The following is a 16,881-nucleotide window of genomic DNA, read 5'->3' as shown; positions in this document are numbered from 1 at the left end:
ACCCTTTGGCATTCAGGAAAGCTATCCCCCTCCTTATTATTACAGTAAGTGGTAATACCTAATGATGTCGAATCAGGAGGGTTTTTTTTCTCCTCTTCTTCTTCTTTTTGTATTGTTTGTTTCTGCACAGTAGTAATTGCAACATTCAGTGTTTTTTAAAAGTATTTTGTCTGTCACAAGGTGCAAGATGAACAAAACAAGGAGGGCATGGGCTCCAGCTGTTCATAACGCGGCTCTGTGCTGCAGCTCGCAGCGGGACACACGGAGCATGTGGGCCAGATTTAGTTCTTGAAAAGGCCTCCGTCAATTTAAGCTTTCTGACTTGAGACAGATCTCTTATTCCAGATTGTAAACTATGTCGACCCCCCTCCTCTTCAGAAGCCTTGTGGCATTTACCAATAATCAATCCCTGGTGTTTCCCCTTCTATGCATTAGTCTGCTGCCGCAGCCACAGCTCTGCGTTAACTTGTGCCTGTTTGGAAGTTTTTTGGGGGATCACCTCGGCCCGCAGCGTTGGCTTTTTGTTGATCTGGAGGCTGCTGCTGCTGCTGCTGCTGCTGCTGCTGCTGTCCCCAGCCGCAGATCATCCCAGCAGCCCGGAGTAAACACGGCCCTATAAATAGAGCTCAGGGGAGAGGCAAGCCAACAGCAGAATGACAGGCATCCGTACTACACACCACACACACTCTCTCTTTCTCTCGGCAAAGGCCCAGTGCGCCAACCCCGCATTAAAAAAAAAAAGAAAGAAAAAAAAAAAACGCCCTCCAAAGAACCAGGGCCAGCATGCAGCATGCGCCCCCCCGGTGTGATCTGTCCTATCTGTCATCTTTGTTTGGCAGAGCCGGCCATTAGATGTTTCCTCTCATTACCCAGTTTTGGGCTCCTGGGACCTCCGTCTGTTGGTATGCTGCAATCCACCGAGGGAGAAGGTCATGCTATCAAAGACGCAGATACTTCGGATGCTTGTGTGTAAATACTCCACAGAGTAACCGGGGGAACCACCGAGCAACAACACGCCACTCTGGTTATTTACACTTGTTTCACCGCGTCGTGTCACCGATTATTGTTTGTTACATTTTCAAAAGCAAAAACATTCTTTGTGACAATTTGATGCTTTTTTTCTCTCTATGAACTGAACATATTTAGTTTTAGACAGTTGGTCAGACAGATAGAGACGCCTGATCAAGATCAAGAAGTGACATTTTCACTATTTCCTTTATATATTATAGATAAATAAATAATCAAATAATCCCCCAAAAAAGCTATAAGAATAATCAAAAGTTAAAATAATCAGTAGTAGAAGCCATAAAGTGTTGAGTCTCTCTCTATATGTGGTCAGATCTTCTGTTACGGATCTTCACGTTTTTTCATTTGGAAAATTACTTTGAAATGAATAAAAAAGCGATCTCATTCTGTCAGTTAATTTCCTCTTTTTCATGAAATCGGTTTAATCTAAACGATGAATTAACGAGCTCATAGTTTCTGCAGTATCTGTTTTTATAATGGTACCATTGAACTCCTCTAGTAATCACAGTGTTTTTAACCGGAGGGGGAGACCAGAGCTCAGGAATGTCAACAGAATAACCAGTAATGAAAAAACGCTCCTCTGGATCAAGTTGTTTTGAACCAGATGAATCCATCTTTCAGGATTTGTGTCTTAGAATAAGTGAGGGAAGAAGGGACTAGAGTGTGCACCTAAACCTCTTAAACCTTCATTTGTGTTTTTATTCTGCTGTCAGACCTCATCCACACACACACACACACACACCTCTAGTGTCTGTGTTAGTGAGGAACTCCTCAGCACCGAGGCCTGAGGAGCAGCCATACATCAATTCATGCGAGCAAGTCAGATGACTCATCTCTTTCTCCTCTCCTCTTCCTCTCCTCTCCAGTGTGATTTACCATGACGACTGAATCGGGTGCAGACTCGGAGGCCAAGCAGCCGCAGGAGAACAAAGAGGGCAAAGCCAAAGCAGCGTCGCAGCCCAACCAGGAGGCCGCCGCCGAACCCAGCTTCCCTCCTCAGAGCCCGGAGCAGCTTCCCGCCGCCGCCGGTCACAGCACCCCGGCCCGGAAAGAACAGGTCAGCCTCTTCACAGCCGCACTCACTCACCTCCGTCTCATTATGGGCCTTCAAAACATCCAGACGGTCGTCACGGACATCTGGAATTTAACAAAATATCCATCCGGCATAATGATCTCTTTAACATCTCTCCACATGTTTTAGCATATTTATAAGATCCTCTGTAGTATTTTGATTCGGGGCGAATTATCAGGGTGTAAACACTGGAAAAAAACGAACAAAAACAAAAACAATACACAGCATTCATCCCCCCTCCTCAATGAATTGTTTCATTGTGTGAAAAATGGAAATGAACATTTGTAGGGGAGAGACCACATGGCCTCTGTGGCTTCAATGGCGGTTACGAGCCCGCAACAAATCCATCTATTGACAAACAGGCCTAGCTCCTATCAGCGCTCTGTGCTTTTATTTTGGAAATGTATTTTGGTGGGGGTGAAACCACAGCAGCAAAGCGTGGATGTTTTCATCGCCGTGGTCACGTCAGCTGATTATAGTGATTAGCATGACTTCACACAGCTGTGGGGACGACGACGCGTAAACCCAACCAGCAGCAGCGGTTGATTGAAAGAGGAAACCTCTTTTCGGCTTTAATCGATTTGACGACGGCAGCGAAACAGAGGAAGAATCCACGATGGAACAAAACAAACCTTTTTATAGAGCATCTGTCGTTTCCAAATCGGATCACAGGTTGTAAATGGCTCATTTTTATTTTAAGATAGCGGATCTTAAAATTCCCATTTATCTCACCACATAAACGATATTCGCAATGTTGAGGTGATTATCTGCTGCTTAAATTTAATGAGCAAAAAAATAAATAAAACATCCCCTTCCATCAGGCTTTGTCAGGTATTTTTATATTCTGGTGCAGAAAAGATGGAAAAACAAAGCTCGGTGTTTTTCAAACCTGTGTGTTTCCTCTCTGTTATGAATAAAAGTGCAGCCTGTGGCGTGTCCATGTTATAGACAGACTCACACGGCCCAGGTAGCCTTCGATGTTATCTGAACACTAAGTGCTTGTCTGCAGATTCTGGCCTGAAACAACCTCCCGGGCTCCCCATCCAGTCGATTTCATAGATTGAATTTCCAATGCTGCTGCAGTCTCAGACAGATTCCTGCCTCTTCCCTAATTTACTACTTGAAAGGGGGAGAAAAAAAAAACGTTTTGGCCTGCTCTGCTTTGCAAACAGATTCAGTCTTCTCTGTTCGGTGGTGGTGGTGGTGGGGGGAGGGGGGTTGCCGCCTCTGCAGTCACAAATTTGTTTCTGATGGAGAAGAAGGCACCGCTTCATCTGAAATAAATCACTTACAATTGAAGTCTGAGTCGCCCGCAGCACTCCAGACTTGAAGTATCTCCCTGATGTGTTGCATTCAAGAACCCCCTTGTGAAATAAAACAAGTTTACTTACTTGCAGGATGTGTTTACTCACTGCACAAGGTTTTTTAAAAGTTGGAGCAGAGAAAACATTTTCAAAATCTAAACGAGAAAAGGTCGTAAGAGCTTTGATCAATGTTCGGTGTGTGTGTAAGTTCTCAGACCGCCTCAGAGCCGGGGATTAGCTCCGAGCTGTCCTCTCTTATTATTTTTGCTTTGACGTGACATTGCGGGCATGTAACCGATTGTGTTATCTGACTCCAACACTGGATTAAACTCTAAGCTCGTGGATGTCTGTCGTTTACAAGAAGCCAATACTAAGAAGAGGTCAAAAGGTCACAAGTTATCACGGCCGGCCAGATGCGCTGCAGTCGTTCAGGACCAGGAAGTGAGGCTGCTGATGTCACATGATGTGGAAAAAAACGGAGGTGTTGAAATGAGCCGTTTTGATGGAGAGAAGAAGTAGAGCATGAGGTTTAGACGTGAATGATAATGAGCTGTGATGAGAGCGCAGCAGAGCAGAGGTGATGATGGGATGGGTTCATTTTGTCCCAGACAGGCCAGTGTTGCAAAAAAAAACCCATTACAACATTTAATATTTTGATTGTTAAAGCTACACTTGCATGACCCGGGCCTGGCCTCGTGATGATGGTGATGTTGCTACTTGAGATTCAATCAGTTTTTGCCCTGATGATGTGAGTACACTGAAGTAACTACAGGATAAATGACCACTGCATGGTCTGATATAACGATTTTCTCTCCATTTTCAATCGAATTTCCAAGAAAATGTTCCATATCAAGATGTAACAACATTGCACTATAAAATTACTCATATCGTTTAACAGTTTTGCTGAGTCTTGTGCAGAACAACAGCAGCCAAAGAGCTCAGGTTTCTCCTTGATGCACATTTATTATGAGTGTTAATAAAAACAAGACCATGCTAACGGCTCTGTGAGACTCACAGTGACGATGCTGAAATGTGGATGTGAGGAGGAAGGTGATACGGCCTGATGATGATGATGATGAATGATTTTTTTTTTCACCCGACCTCCAATCTATGATTTTAATAGATTTTTGGGCCCATCCAATTTTTAAATAATAATTGGAATGAATTGATAAAAACTGATTTATCACTCAGCTCTAGGCAGGTTGGCTTCCCATATTCACCATGTTGATTTGTTAGCATATAACCATGCTAACATTTGCTAATTGGCACTCAATGTAAAGCACAGTTGAGGCTGATGGGAATATTATTGGCTTTCTCATAGGAAATTTAACCTGATGATCGTCTAAGTTATAAAAAAGTTCATCATCTTGGACCATACTATAATAATCTATGCACATTTCTTTGCAGTCCAATAATCCAATAATTGAGATATTCCCATCAGGATTGAACAACACACTGACACACTGACCCTCCATAGACTTTTTCCAACCATACCAGTGACACTAGTTTCTTACTTCCTACTATTTCCCTTCGAAATCCATTCGTCAGGGCCGCGCCGCCGCCCTCATGTCACTGTGATGGTGATGGATGAAGCTCCGCCATTGTCAGACCGGTGTGAATTAGCAGAAACATGGCTGAGAGAAGTCACAGCTCTCTGACATAACAACGTCCGTATGAATGAATTAGGAGGCCTCTGTTCCAGTTTCCCCTAGCTGTGTGTTTTATACATTTGTACTCTATCATTCACAAATCACCCTTAAATGTTTGGAAAGTAAATTATGGTGTCACTTTACACTCTATATTTTCTCGTCTGGTTGCGCCTGATTGAGTCCAAGGACGGGGAGGAGGAGAAGGGGATTTTGTCCACACGAGCTGCAGGGACGGTGTGTGAAGCGTTTAGCCTGAAGAACAAGATGAGAATTTTCAATATAGGAATAAAAAAAGGGGCATTAAACCCATTTGGTGAGTGAGTTAGTAGGAAAAATGTCTCATAGCCATGAAGTCAGTCAGGAAGGCTTTGTTTTCAGCCAAGTGGAAAATTGGATTTTCTCCGTTTAAGACAAAATGGCGGTACACCTCTAGGTCTTCTCAGTGGGACTTGATTACATTCACTCACGGTCCTGGTCTTTATTTTTAGGTTTCAGACATGTGACAGAACTGGTGGTTCAGTCAAAAGACGACTGACCACGTTAAGTAAGTAACATTCAGGGGCAGTTTGGGGCAGTTAGGTAAGGAAGTGATGCACAGAGAAGGTATTTTATCATTTCAAGCTGAATTCTTAAAGGTATAGTTCAACATTTTGGCAAATTGGCCCATTGCCATTATTCCTATAGTCATAGCAGTAGGTTTGTTACCTTTATTTGTCGGTGCAAGCTATTTTTTTTAGAACGGCCGAGGCAGAGCAGTGAGCTGCTCAGAGCTACGCTACGGAGGCTCATGGGATTTCTTGGTTTCCCTCATCAAACTCATCAAATACACAATCCAACAACTCCAAACCGCTCTGGTGGACAAGTTGTGACCTGCACATTCACCACGCTATGAGATAATAACAGAACGTTACCAGACAGAGTTGTTTTAGAGGTAAATTCAGAGACTGCTTGCCAAAAAAACTGCCCTCGACAGGAACATGCATCAGCGGTTTTGCATGAATTTACCTCTAAAACAACTCTGTCTGGTAACGTTGTGTTATTATCTCATAGTGTGGTGAATGTGCAGGTCACAACTTGTCCACGAAAGCGTTTTGGAGTTGTTGGATTGTGTATTTGATGAGTTTGATGAGGGAAACCAAGAAATTCCCTTAGCCTCCATGGCATAGCTCTGAGCAGCTCGCAGCTCTGCTCCGCTTCACCGTTCTAAAAATAGCTTACACCGACAAATAAAGGTAACAAACCTACTGCTATGACAATAAGGATTATGGCAATGGGCCAATTTGCCAAAATGTTGAACTATCCCTTTAATCGTCCCTAACGACGTCTCACTCCATCAGTTCTCACCACAGATAGAAATTCACGGTTGTTGTTTTTGTTTTTTTGTGGTTACAGGAGCAGCAGGAAGAGGACCAGGTCTCCCACCGGTCGTCCACCAGTCGTCTGTCCCGGTCGCCTCTGAGAGGAGTGAAGAAGGTGAAGATCATGCAGTGTAAAGTCACCCTGCTGGACGGCTCCGACTACACGCTCAACGTGGAGGTGAGGATTCACGCAGCGCTTTAACACAACACCAATTTTCACCTAACATGAGTTTCCAGCAGCTTCTCTCAACTGCACGGCTACTTCACCACCTGTCGTGTTACAGCGGCACGTTAGTCAGAGGGAGATGAAACGGTGCAAAGCATTTAGAAGAAAAATGTATTGTTAAAGGTTAATTAGTGCTATTTCATCATGAACAGGTAGTTGAAGTGACTTGTTTTGTCTTGGCAGCATCTCTATAGGATCCTCTTTATGCCTTAGGTTTTGTTTGTGTGTATTGAACAGGTTATGACACGCAAAGGAAGAATGCGACACATTCAATGTACTGTATATAGGGCGTCGTTTTATGCCCCTTATGTGCCTTTGGTTTTGGCTTTTCAAACTCAAATACAAAGAGTTTTTACTACAGTACAGATTAAACAACCTACAATGAGGTCTGATGTGTGCTGTTGTATTTACAATGGCAGACTGAAGCCATAGGCATTTTTCTTTGCCAAAAAATAGGGGAGCAGCAGGGTTCATGGAAAAGTTATCTTCAGTTCAATAAACAACTACTGCACAACATGTGGCTCCATTCAAGCCTGTGGTCCGAAACGTTAAAATTATGGTCCACAGAGGACGACGACTTCTCTACAGTGTGTGTGTTAATATTTAAATATAAAAGTACGTTGCACAAAGACTTTATTATTAGGGGCTGGAAGTGTTGAGAGTTTGTGCCGTGGATTTCTCTGTGTTTGAGTCTTGTGAAACACGGCCTGCTGTCATAAAATAGAATTTAAAAAAATGTGCTATTCTGGCAAACCTTCTTAGAAATAGGGATTTCATGGGTTTCACTGTGCATTTACATTTGCATTGTGTTAAATTGCTTTGGGGGATTTGTTTTTTTTCTTCTCCCCTCCCCTCCACCCCTCCACCCCTCCAAAGCTTCTTCTCTCTCTGTAGTCATAAGAGAAAGAAGTAATTCACATAACACTTTTTAAATGTTTACATCTGACTTCAAAGCTTAGAAATAAACCCCACCGGGGGGAGGGAGGGAGGGAGGGAGGGAGGGTGGGGGGAGCGGCGAGAACAACCATCAGTGAAAAACATGTGTCTTTTGTGTTGTAAAGCTGGTGAAGCCGCTTCATTTCCAGCAGTTTGACTTTTTAATCATCATGTGGAAAAATTAAATATGGAGGTGGGTGTTTGGTGAGGAGGAGGAGGAGGAGGAGGAGGAGGAGGAGGAGAACTAGAGCATGAGTGGGTTTTTAATTATGATGGGTTAGAGTGAGACGGGGGAGAGGGGGGGGTGAGGTGTTGGATGGATTCATTATTTTCTGGACATTAGACAATGTAGCGTAAAGGTAAAATTTTCAATTGACCAGGACTTAGTTGGGACAAAGCTCCGTGTCCTGAGTCTTGTATCATGGCTGTGATGGATTTCACTCCACATTTACATTTAGTCTGTGTTGTGTCAGATGTGCTGTGTAAGGTTGTTTCTTTCCCAAAGCAGCTTTTGACGAGAACAATTATTCAGTTTTTTTTTTTTGTGTGTGTGTGTGTGTGTTTCCTGTATTCACAAATAAGCCGGCGATAATAGCTGCTTTCTGCCTTCAGACAGTCGCTCTTTTCTTCCAACATTATGAATTTGAATCGGACCAGTGAACCTACCTGACATTTCACCCCCCCCCTCTCTCTCGCATATTTCCCTCCCTAATAAAACAAAGTTGAGCCTTTTTCTCAAACTTATAAGACTTTCTTCTTTGTACTTTTTCCCCAAAATGTGTGCGGGCTGGAGGGGAGGGGAGAGAAGAAAAAAAAAAGAACCAGAGCCCCCTTATTTTTTTTTTTTTTCTCCCGCAAATCTCCTCTGAGCAGATTCCTCCACACCAGGGGTTTGGACAGAGGGATTAGCCGAGTGTTTGGGTGGTGGTGGTGGAGAGGTGAAGGGGCTCTGACCGTGAAATGGGAGCATTTGTTGGAGGGAATCAGTGTCATTGACTCTGTGCGTGGCCATGATTACTGGACGTCCCGCTGCGGGCGAAGGAGGATTCAGGAGGACGGTGATGTGGAAGTAGTAGGGCGTCAGTCTGGACCCAGGAGACAGACTGAGAGAGTTTCTGTGGTTTTTTTATTTATTTATTTATTTTTTTTAAGAAGTGGAGCTCATCCTCTGACAGACTCAACACACAGCAGAGGACTGAGTGTTTCCTTTAATTTAAGGTATTAGACTTTTATCTGAACACGGTATTTAAGTGTAGTCGCAACCAAAAACTTTGCAACACTCTCCGTATTTCAATAAAGCTGCAAGATACTGTTTTTTTTTTTAATTAATGCAGCAAAAAGTAATGTACATTCATAACTTTATTTTCCAGTCAAGCTCCTACTTTTCTACCCACAATGCACTGTGGAGGTGTCATTTCACTAGACGCCCCTTTGTCCTTTAGACATTTCACAAAAATACTATTTCATGCTGACAGCTTTTTCCTCTTTTTTTTTTCCTCCAAATCTTTTTATTGAGGTTTTCCAATGAAATGACATAGAGGTATCTAACAGTGTGGGAAAAAGACTTTCACAACAGTAAGTCAACAGCTTTTTCCTCTTAATTACCTCGTTTTTGTTTTGTGTGGGGAAAAAAGATACTGAGCCAAAGAGGAAATAACTCTCACAACACAAAAGGCTGAGTAGTTGTATTGGTATATATTGATGAGATGTGATGGGAAAACACCAAAATAAATAAACAGAATATGAGTGAACACTGTTCTCTCAGGCCTGTGTTATTATAATCGAACACTTAATTTCCATGTAGAAGTGGGTTTCTTCAATTATCCCTGTGGTTATGTCCTAGTATGGTTGAAACGGAAAATCAATAATTAGCCTTTTGGTCGCCTCTAGTCAGTTGATTTTCTAGGAAAACGTACTTCTCAGAAAGAAAGCCGATTAATTATCCTGTGGATAAAAAGTGTAAATGTCATTTCATTACATTATATACACTACAGTTGAGTTTTTACAGTTTCCATAACAGCCTTTCTAATTATTAGTTAATCTATTGAAACCCCCCCTCCCTGGAAGCCAGATTATACCTCTCTGGGGGTTTATCCTTTATATAATAAATCTGATTAATCTCTGGTAATGTGTGAGTGTTACAAAAACACACAGAGAGGAAATCTGAACGTCTACGCGGTGTGTGTCTGAGGTGTTGAATCGCCCGGTGCCATCTGGTCACTACCCTGTAATCTCCAGCCCTCACCCCCTGCCAGGACGCCCTGGGTCTCACCCCCCCCCCCCCCCCACTACCTCCCCAACTCGACGTCACCGTGTCCAGACACCTACACCCATTAGACGAGGAACACTTAGAGCTGACGTGGGATTAGAGCGGGAGCCAAAGGTCCTGGCAGAGAAACAGTTTGTCTGGCCAACAACACAACATGTCAATTAAGAGCTATAAATACACCCCCACTTCATCAAGCAAACATGACAAACACCTACTTTTTTATTATTATTACTATCAAGATAGTTGCCGATCAATTCATTTTATTATTATTTTTATCATCAAGATAGTTGCTTATTAATTTATTTTATAAGAAAAGTGGGAAATTAAAAACTTAACAGCAGCTCAGGTATAGAGGTTAATGGGTAAAGAACAGGGAATTGGTACAATAACAAAAGTATAAAACTATAGGAAACAATATACTATGTTTGAAAAAAAAATGTATAAAGTATAAAGATTTATATACAAAACTTGAATACAAAAGAAAACATGAATATAAAAAGTTCTTTTAGTTCTTTTTTTCTTTCTTCTTTTCTTTTTTAACCTTTATTTATACAGGTAAAATCTCAGTGAGACCCAGGGTCTCATAGGCAGCAGCAATGAAGATTAAATGATGAAAATGATGAAAATGAACATTGCATCAGGTTTCATAATATTATGCAATAATATGAAAAAGGCTTCGACTTGGTTCATTTTGCCAAATAACAAAACAAAACCAAACATCGTAATTGAGCTGAACACGAACGTTACAGTTCAGTGCCGAACATCTGAGGACTCGTCAGCTGTTTGTGTGAGTTAGTTAGTTACACAACTGCTGCCTGTCACCAGAATGTTTTTATAAAATATTTTCTGATACTTACTGAAAGGGGGTTCATTAAAGAAACATCCATCACAACAATACACACTGTTTAGTTGCTCCTTCCTCCCAGAGGAGTTGTCATAGCAACAAGTAGCTGAAGTAAAAAAAAGAAAAATGTGTATGAAAATTGTGAGCGAGTGTTGACATGAGCTACACGACAGGTCGGCTCAGGGTGTTTGACACAGTGATGCAATGGAGGTCAGAGGATCCTCAGATAATTGCCAGAGTCCTCATCATCCTCCTCCTCCCCCTCCCCAACTCCCCACTCCTCTCTTCCTCCCACACACACAATCCCATTTTAAAAACCAGAATGTCAAGATTTGACATTTTTATCCTCCTGACCTTGTAGTTTTCCGGCTCAACTCAATTTTCTCCTCTGGGGAGAAATGTCTGCACTAATCGTTTCCTATCATTTTCTGTGGCGCGGAGCCGCTGAACCTCCTCCACCTCACTTCACAGGGTGTTATGTCTCAGTGGAGAGGGTGGGGTGGGGGTGAGGTGGTGGGGGGCTTGTCCCACATTTCACTTTTGTTGTTGTTATGAATCACAGCCACGCTTTTGAAAATCCTACATGACAGTGCATGTTAAAAATAAGTCTTTTAGAGTTGTCATGTTCGGGGTTTTAAGGGAAAACGACTGTGTGCAGCTCCTCCAGTGTGATTTTTATTTGATTGTACAGTTAATTTCTTTCAGTTTTTGTATTATTGGTTGAGTAAAACATAACATCTGGATTCATAAAGGACTTAACAAGGAAATTAAAACGCATTTTTCACTTTTTTAATTTTATTTTATAAACCAAAAGACCGATCAAGATTAAAGTGAATCAGCAATAAAACTTATTGTTTGCTGTAGACCAACTTTTAATAACATCCTTTGATGATGTAAGTTCCACATTGCTCATAAAATCATTATGAAACTGATCTCTGCTTTCCTTCCCGTTTCTCTGTAACTGCCCCTCAGAGGGCAAGAGCACATGCCAGATCAGTCAAGCTGCATCTGCTGCACCACTGACACACTATTTGCTCTGGTTTCCACACCACCACTCATATCTGTTGGATCGTTATGGGACCGAAGCCCTGAACAGAGGCTCGTAGATCATAATCTGTCTTGTGTGTGTGTGTGTGCGTGTGCGTGCGCAGGGCTCTGTCAGGAAAGCCAGGGGTTAAGTGTTGCATCGAGAAGACACTTGTCACAGTGCGGCTGCAACAGTCTGACATGACTCCGCTAATTCCCCCTGAGATCCTCTGATGGGATTAACTCTCTGCCGCCTGCAGCTTCATGGCTCGAGTTTAAAAAAATCACGCACCAACACTGGTGTTTTTCCTCATAAACAGGATGTGTGTGCTCCATTTGTGTGTTTACTCTACAGTATGTGTGTGAAGTCTGTATCGCTACATCTTGTTTCACGCACCTGCCAGATGTGTGTTTATATCCATGTGGGCCTTCATCTGATAGAGTATGTGGGCGATACCCGGCCTGTATGTGAATCCCCACAGATGCACAGACGGGCGTGTTGTGACTCCTGCTGCTGTAATGTGGCAGTGGCTCTCAGCGTATACAGCGGGGAAAATAAGTATTGAACGTGTCAATAGACTTGCATGGTGAGCATGCATAGAGGCCATGGCAGTTAAATGCATTACTCGTTGTTTTTTTGCAGGACTCTCTAAAGCTCTCTGTCAGTCTCCTTGGCTCTTGGACAACTCTTTTTAGTTTTCTTTTGACTTCTTTTTAGTTCAGGATAACGCCGCTAACGGATAAAACGGTGCATTCAGACACGTCTGCAACCGATGCATCAGTTTGCTCTGCAACATCAGTTTCTGAAAGTATTGAGAAGCTCTTTGCTTTTTCCCCATCATGAGACGCCTCTTGTGTGACACCTTGGTGATGAGAAACCTTTTCATAGGCGTCAACTGGACTAAACCAGCTGATATTATTGGCTTTTTACACCTCCTCCTTTTCTTCATGTGTTCAATACTTATTCCCTGTGTCTTACTTAAAGCAGAAGTAAGCGATATTTTTGTGTTAATATAAGTCTTAAATAGTTCTATCTTCCGACGGCAATCACTTACATAGAGTGTTTGGACCGAAACACGGGTCTGTCAGTCACTCTGCTCTGCTCTGAGCCCAGGAGAAAACTTTTCTTTTATCCTACAAGTTTTATCCAATGAGGAGAGAGAACGGCATGAAGGGCTGTGTGTGCAGCCAAGGGATGCGCGTGAATGTGGTGACGTAGGGACGAGGACCAATAGATCCATGACGAGGGCGGGGGCTGCTAACTCCATCGGCCGACAAGACGTTATGGTGCGTTCAAGGCAACTCGTAACTCGTGTTTTTCCAACCTGTGAAGTCGTACCAGTTCGATCTGGTACGAGTTCACGGGTTGGAAGTTACGAGTGGCCGTTATAGTGACTTTCACAGGTAAAACAGGTCGGAGAAACACGAGTTACGGGTTGCCTGGAACGCTACAAAGTCGTAAGTTGTGACTTGAAGCTGTAATTTACAGTTTCAAAAGCCTGCCTGGAACGCAGCATTAGCCAAAACGACCGGATCGCTTACTTGTGCTTTAATTTATGGACATAAATGCTTGGATTTCTTTGTATGTGTGCATTACTTGGGTTGTTGCGGACATCTGGTGAAAATTTCATGTCAATAGTTCTATTAGAAATATCTTTCCCCGCTGTATATCCAGACACGAGGAGCAGGAGCTCTGGCTCTGTTGAGGCTGGAAGAGGAGGAGGAGGAGGGAGGAGGATGAAGAGGAGGAGGAGGAGGAGGAGGAGGCCTCTGTGTTGTGTCAACTAGGGCCTTAAAATATCCCATGTGAGCCGGGGCCAAATGAGTCCGAAGGGCGGGTGGGTGAGTGGATGACGGAGCCCCAGATGTTGACATCCGACACTCGGTTAAGGATGTGCAATCGATCGGCGTCGAGCCCTCGCGTAGCCGACGTTCACCTTGAGCTCACGTATTTGAGGTCTATCTATAAAGCTTCAGAGGGAATCGATTCAGGAGTTTCATCGAACACCAGCTCCAGCATGTGGAGGGTTTAGTTTGTCCGCGAGTGCAGGAAGAGGCGCCATCATCACGGAGCAGTGTGTAATGTGCTGTGTCATCATGCTGTTGTTGTAATTGAAAAATGGCACTTTGCTGCTCTAGAGAAAATGAGTTTGGAGTTCATTTTCACTTAATTACCTCAAGATGAATGGGAAATATGTTGCACCAGCAAATGCAGAAGCCTGAGATTTCTAATATCTTTTTACTTGTGTAATTTTTCTTCTTTTTTAATGTAATTTATTTTAATGTTGAACTCACACATTACGACTCTGAAACTTTCTCTGCAAGTTCTCACAGTCAATTTAAGATTTAACAGTCCTCGATCTTGACATGAAATTATCCAAAAGAAAAAGCACAAGACACAATTAAACTCTGTTTCTCATGCGAAACAAGGACTTCATTCAATTCAGGAATTTCTTAAATAACACTTTCACTTTCCAACTCACTGAATTCTTGTTTTTTTTCTTTGTTTTGTTTTTTTCTTGTTCTCACAGAAACGAGCCAGAGGACACGTGCTCTTTGATAAAGTGTGTGACCACCTCAATCTGCTGGAGAAGGATTACTTCGGCATCACATACAGAGATGTAGAGAACCAGAAGGTAATCTTTTAAAAAAAACAACAACTACAGTATGAATCATGTGCCAATAATCGTCTTACTTGGCGTATTTAAAATGTCCAGTGGTCGTTATGTAAGATTTTCATTACAAGATGATTCTGCTAAACATGGCTACTGCTAAACATCTTCACAAAGACAAATTAATTTCTTGGATTTTCTGTCCTCGGACACGGAGATGTTCTGCTTTAGGAGCCGTGTGCTTGTTACAAATCGGTGATGATTAATTCTTTTCATGTGTGGTTGTTTGATGCAGAATTGGCTGGACCCGTCCAAGGAGCTCAAGAAGCAGATTAGGAGTAAGTCCCACATCCCAACGGAGCGAATCGAGTATTTCTTTTGTCCTCATTTTGTAAAAGGCTAAAATGAGGTGTGTTCAACTGAAAAACGCTGCTTTTTAATGACAAAATGTTTTTTCTGCGTCTCAGCCGGTCCCTGGAACTTTGCATTCAACGTAAAGTTTTACCCCCCAGACCCCTCCCAGCTGACCGAGGACATCACGAGGTGAGTTTGCAATGATTGGTTTGCTGTTCTTCAGTCTTTATTATCAGCTGAATGCTTCAAAATGTAGTTAAATGCATGTTTATGAAATTACATTAAAGGGATAGTTCAACATTTTGGCCAATTGGCCCATTGCCATAATCCCTATAGTCATAGCAGTAGGTTTGTTACCTTTAATTGTCGGTGCAAGCTGTTTTTAGAACGGCGGAGCAGAGCCGTGAGCTGCTCAGAGCTACGCTACGGAGGCTAATGGGATTTCTTGGTTTCCCTCATCAAACTCATCAAATACACAATCCAACAACTCCAAAACGCTCTGGTGGACAAGTTGTGACCTGCACATTCACCACGCTATGAGATAATAACAGAACGTTACGAGACTGAGTTGTTTTAGAGGTAAATACAGAGACTGCTTGCTGAAAAACTGTCCCTGAAGGCAAGGTTTTGCATGAATTTGCCTCTAAAACATGAGGTTTGATGAGGGAAACCAAGAAATCCCATGAGCCTCCGTAGCGTAGCTCTGAGCAGCCATGAAATATAAAAATATAAAAATAGCTTGCACCAACAATTAAAGGTAACAAACCTACTGCTATGACTTTAGGGATTATGGCAATGGGCCAATTTGCCAAAATGTTGAACTATCTCTTAGAAATAGAGAAATTTCAGATGAAATGATTGGACTCTGTCTCCTCTCCATCTCTCAGGTACTACCTGTGCCTGCAGCTCAGAGATGACGTGGTTTCGGGTCGTCTGCCCTGCTCCTTCGCCACCCACACGGTGCTGGGGTCCTACACGGTGCAGTCTGAGCTGGGAGACTACGACCCAGAGGAACTGGGCAGCGACTACATCAGCGAACTTCGCTTCGCACCCAACCAGACCAAAGAGCTAGAGGAGAAGGTCATGGAGCTCCACAAGACCTACAAGTAAGTCAGTCTGCACTTGATTTATAATCTCCATTTTCACACTGAGGTTGAGATTCAGAGCTCAGGTTTTTATTCAGACCAGGAGTTTGAGATTTTTGGTTTCACCACAACACAGGGAGGGGCATAGTCACAAATATCACTGATATTGATAGATTTAATTTCTTGTCAGCCAAGTGTTGAGCTGCAGTTCCCAAACTGTTTCAGTTTCCCAACTGCTCTGAAATTTTATGGAAGTAAAGGAGTACTTCCAGTACACTGTGCCTCATCCCAATTATGGCAAATAAACCGCTCTTAAGTAATTTTTCTGCAGGACATCCTATCACTCTCATTTTCTCACTACGGCTGACACAATTATTATTACTATTATTATAACCTTTATTTATTCTCGAGAGACATTGAGGTTACCCTCATTTTCCCACAACAAATGTATTTACAAAAAGAAAAAAATCATCGTCTAAATCAATCAAGTCCAAGTGTCAACACAGCCAAAATCTCAGCTCAGTCTTTGTCTTTAATTAATGCGTTTTAATTTTTGTCAGACGACAGCACACACTGCTTTAACATTCGGATCTGACCATTGGTGACATGTCTGAATTTATCTGTGTAATTATATTGTAGTTTCTGTTATGGCTGTGCAACCTTTCTTTTAAAGCTTTAGGAAATCATCATTATTATTTCAATTGTAAGTTATTCTCTCAAACATTCAACAGTAAACATTCATAACCTAAAGCATCATGATGACAGCACAACCGTAACATATTTTTACTGAGCATAGTGTGAAGCTGAGTAGGTTTTCATCCGTCAGTGAGTCAGGCTACCTGAGTGCTCATAATATCCATCCATTGGACGTGTGTTGCCTATAAATGGCTCTGGCTGTCTGTGCTTTTGTCTGAGCCCCTCTGTTCGCTCTGTATCTCGGTGATTTGTGTGTAATTTGATGCGATGCTGCCTCGCCCAGTGGGTGGAGCGAGGCAATGACATTGCCAGGATAAGGGTCTCTCTGAAGGCCAGGCAGCTATGCTAAAAATGGATGCACTCATGCTACTCCGTGGCTCCTCGGTTAAAAGCAGCCATAAAAACAACCATTTCCCCCAAAAAG

General features: G+C 42.6%; 1 protein-coding gene across 16 annotated transcripts in view; it reads left to right on the top strand.

The window, feature by feature from the left end:
- Positions 1–16,881, top strand: part of LOC146970267 (band 4.1-like protein 3) — a 58,181-nt gene that overhangs the window by 18,684 nt on the left and 22,616 nt on the right. For 15 of the 16 annotated variants that reach the window (XM_085803870.1, XM_085803885.1, XM_085803879.1 and 12 more), the window contains exons 2-7: positions 1,893–2,083; positions 6,444–6,587; positions 14,242–14,346; positions 14,618–14,660; positions 14,790–14,865; positions 15,564–15,782. In XM_085803870.1, the coding sequence (XP_085659996.1) occupies positions 1,904–2,083; positions 6,444–6,587; positions 14,242–14,346; positions 14,618–14,660; positions 14,790–14,865; positions 15,564–15,782 (767 nt within the window). In that variant the 5' untranslated portion in view covers positions 1,893–1,903. The remainder of the gene's footprint in view (positions 1–1,892; positions 2,084–6,443; positions 6,588–14,241; positions 14,347–14,617; positions 14,661–14,789; positions 14,866–15,563; positions 15,783–16,881) is intronic. The other variant, XM_085803871.1, reaches the window with a different exon arrangement.

Source organism: Trachurus japonicus, chromosome 17 (assembly GCF_045865225.1).
Source record: "Trachurus japonicus isolate A0001 chromosome 17, Traja_1.0".
Lineage (NCBI taxonomy): Eukaryota > Metazoa > Chordata > Actinopteri > Carangiformes > Carangidae > Trachurus > Trachurus japonicus.
Note: the sequence above shows the minus strand (reverse complement) of the source record. Positions and strands in the feature narration are given on the sequence as shown.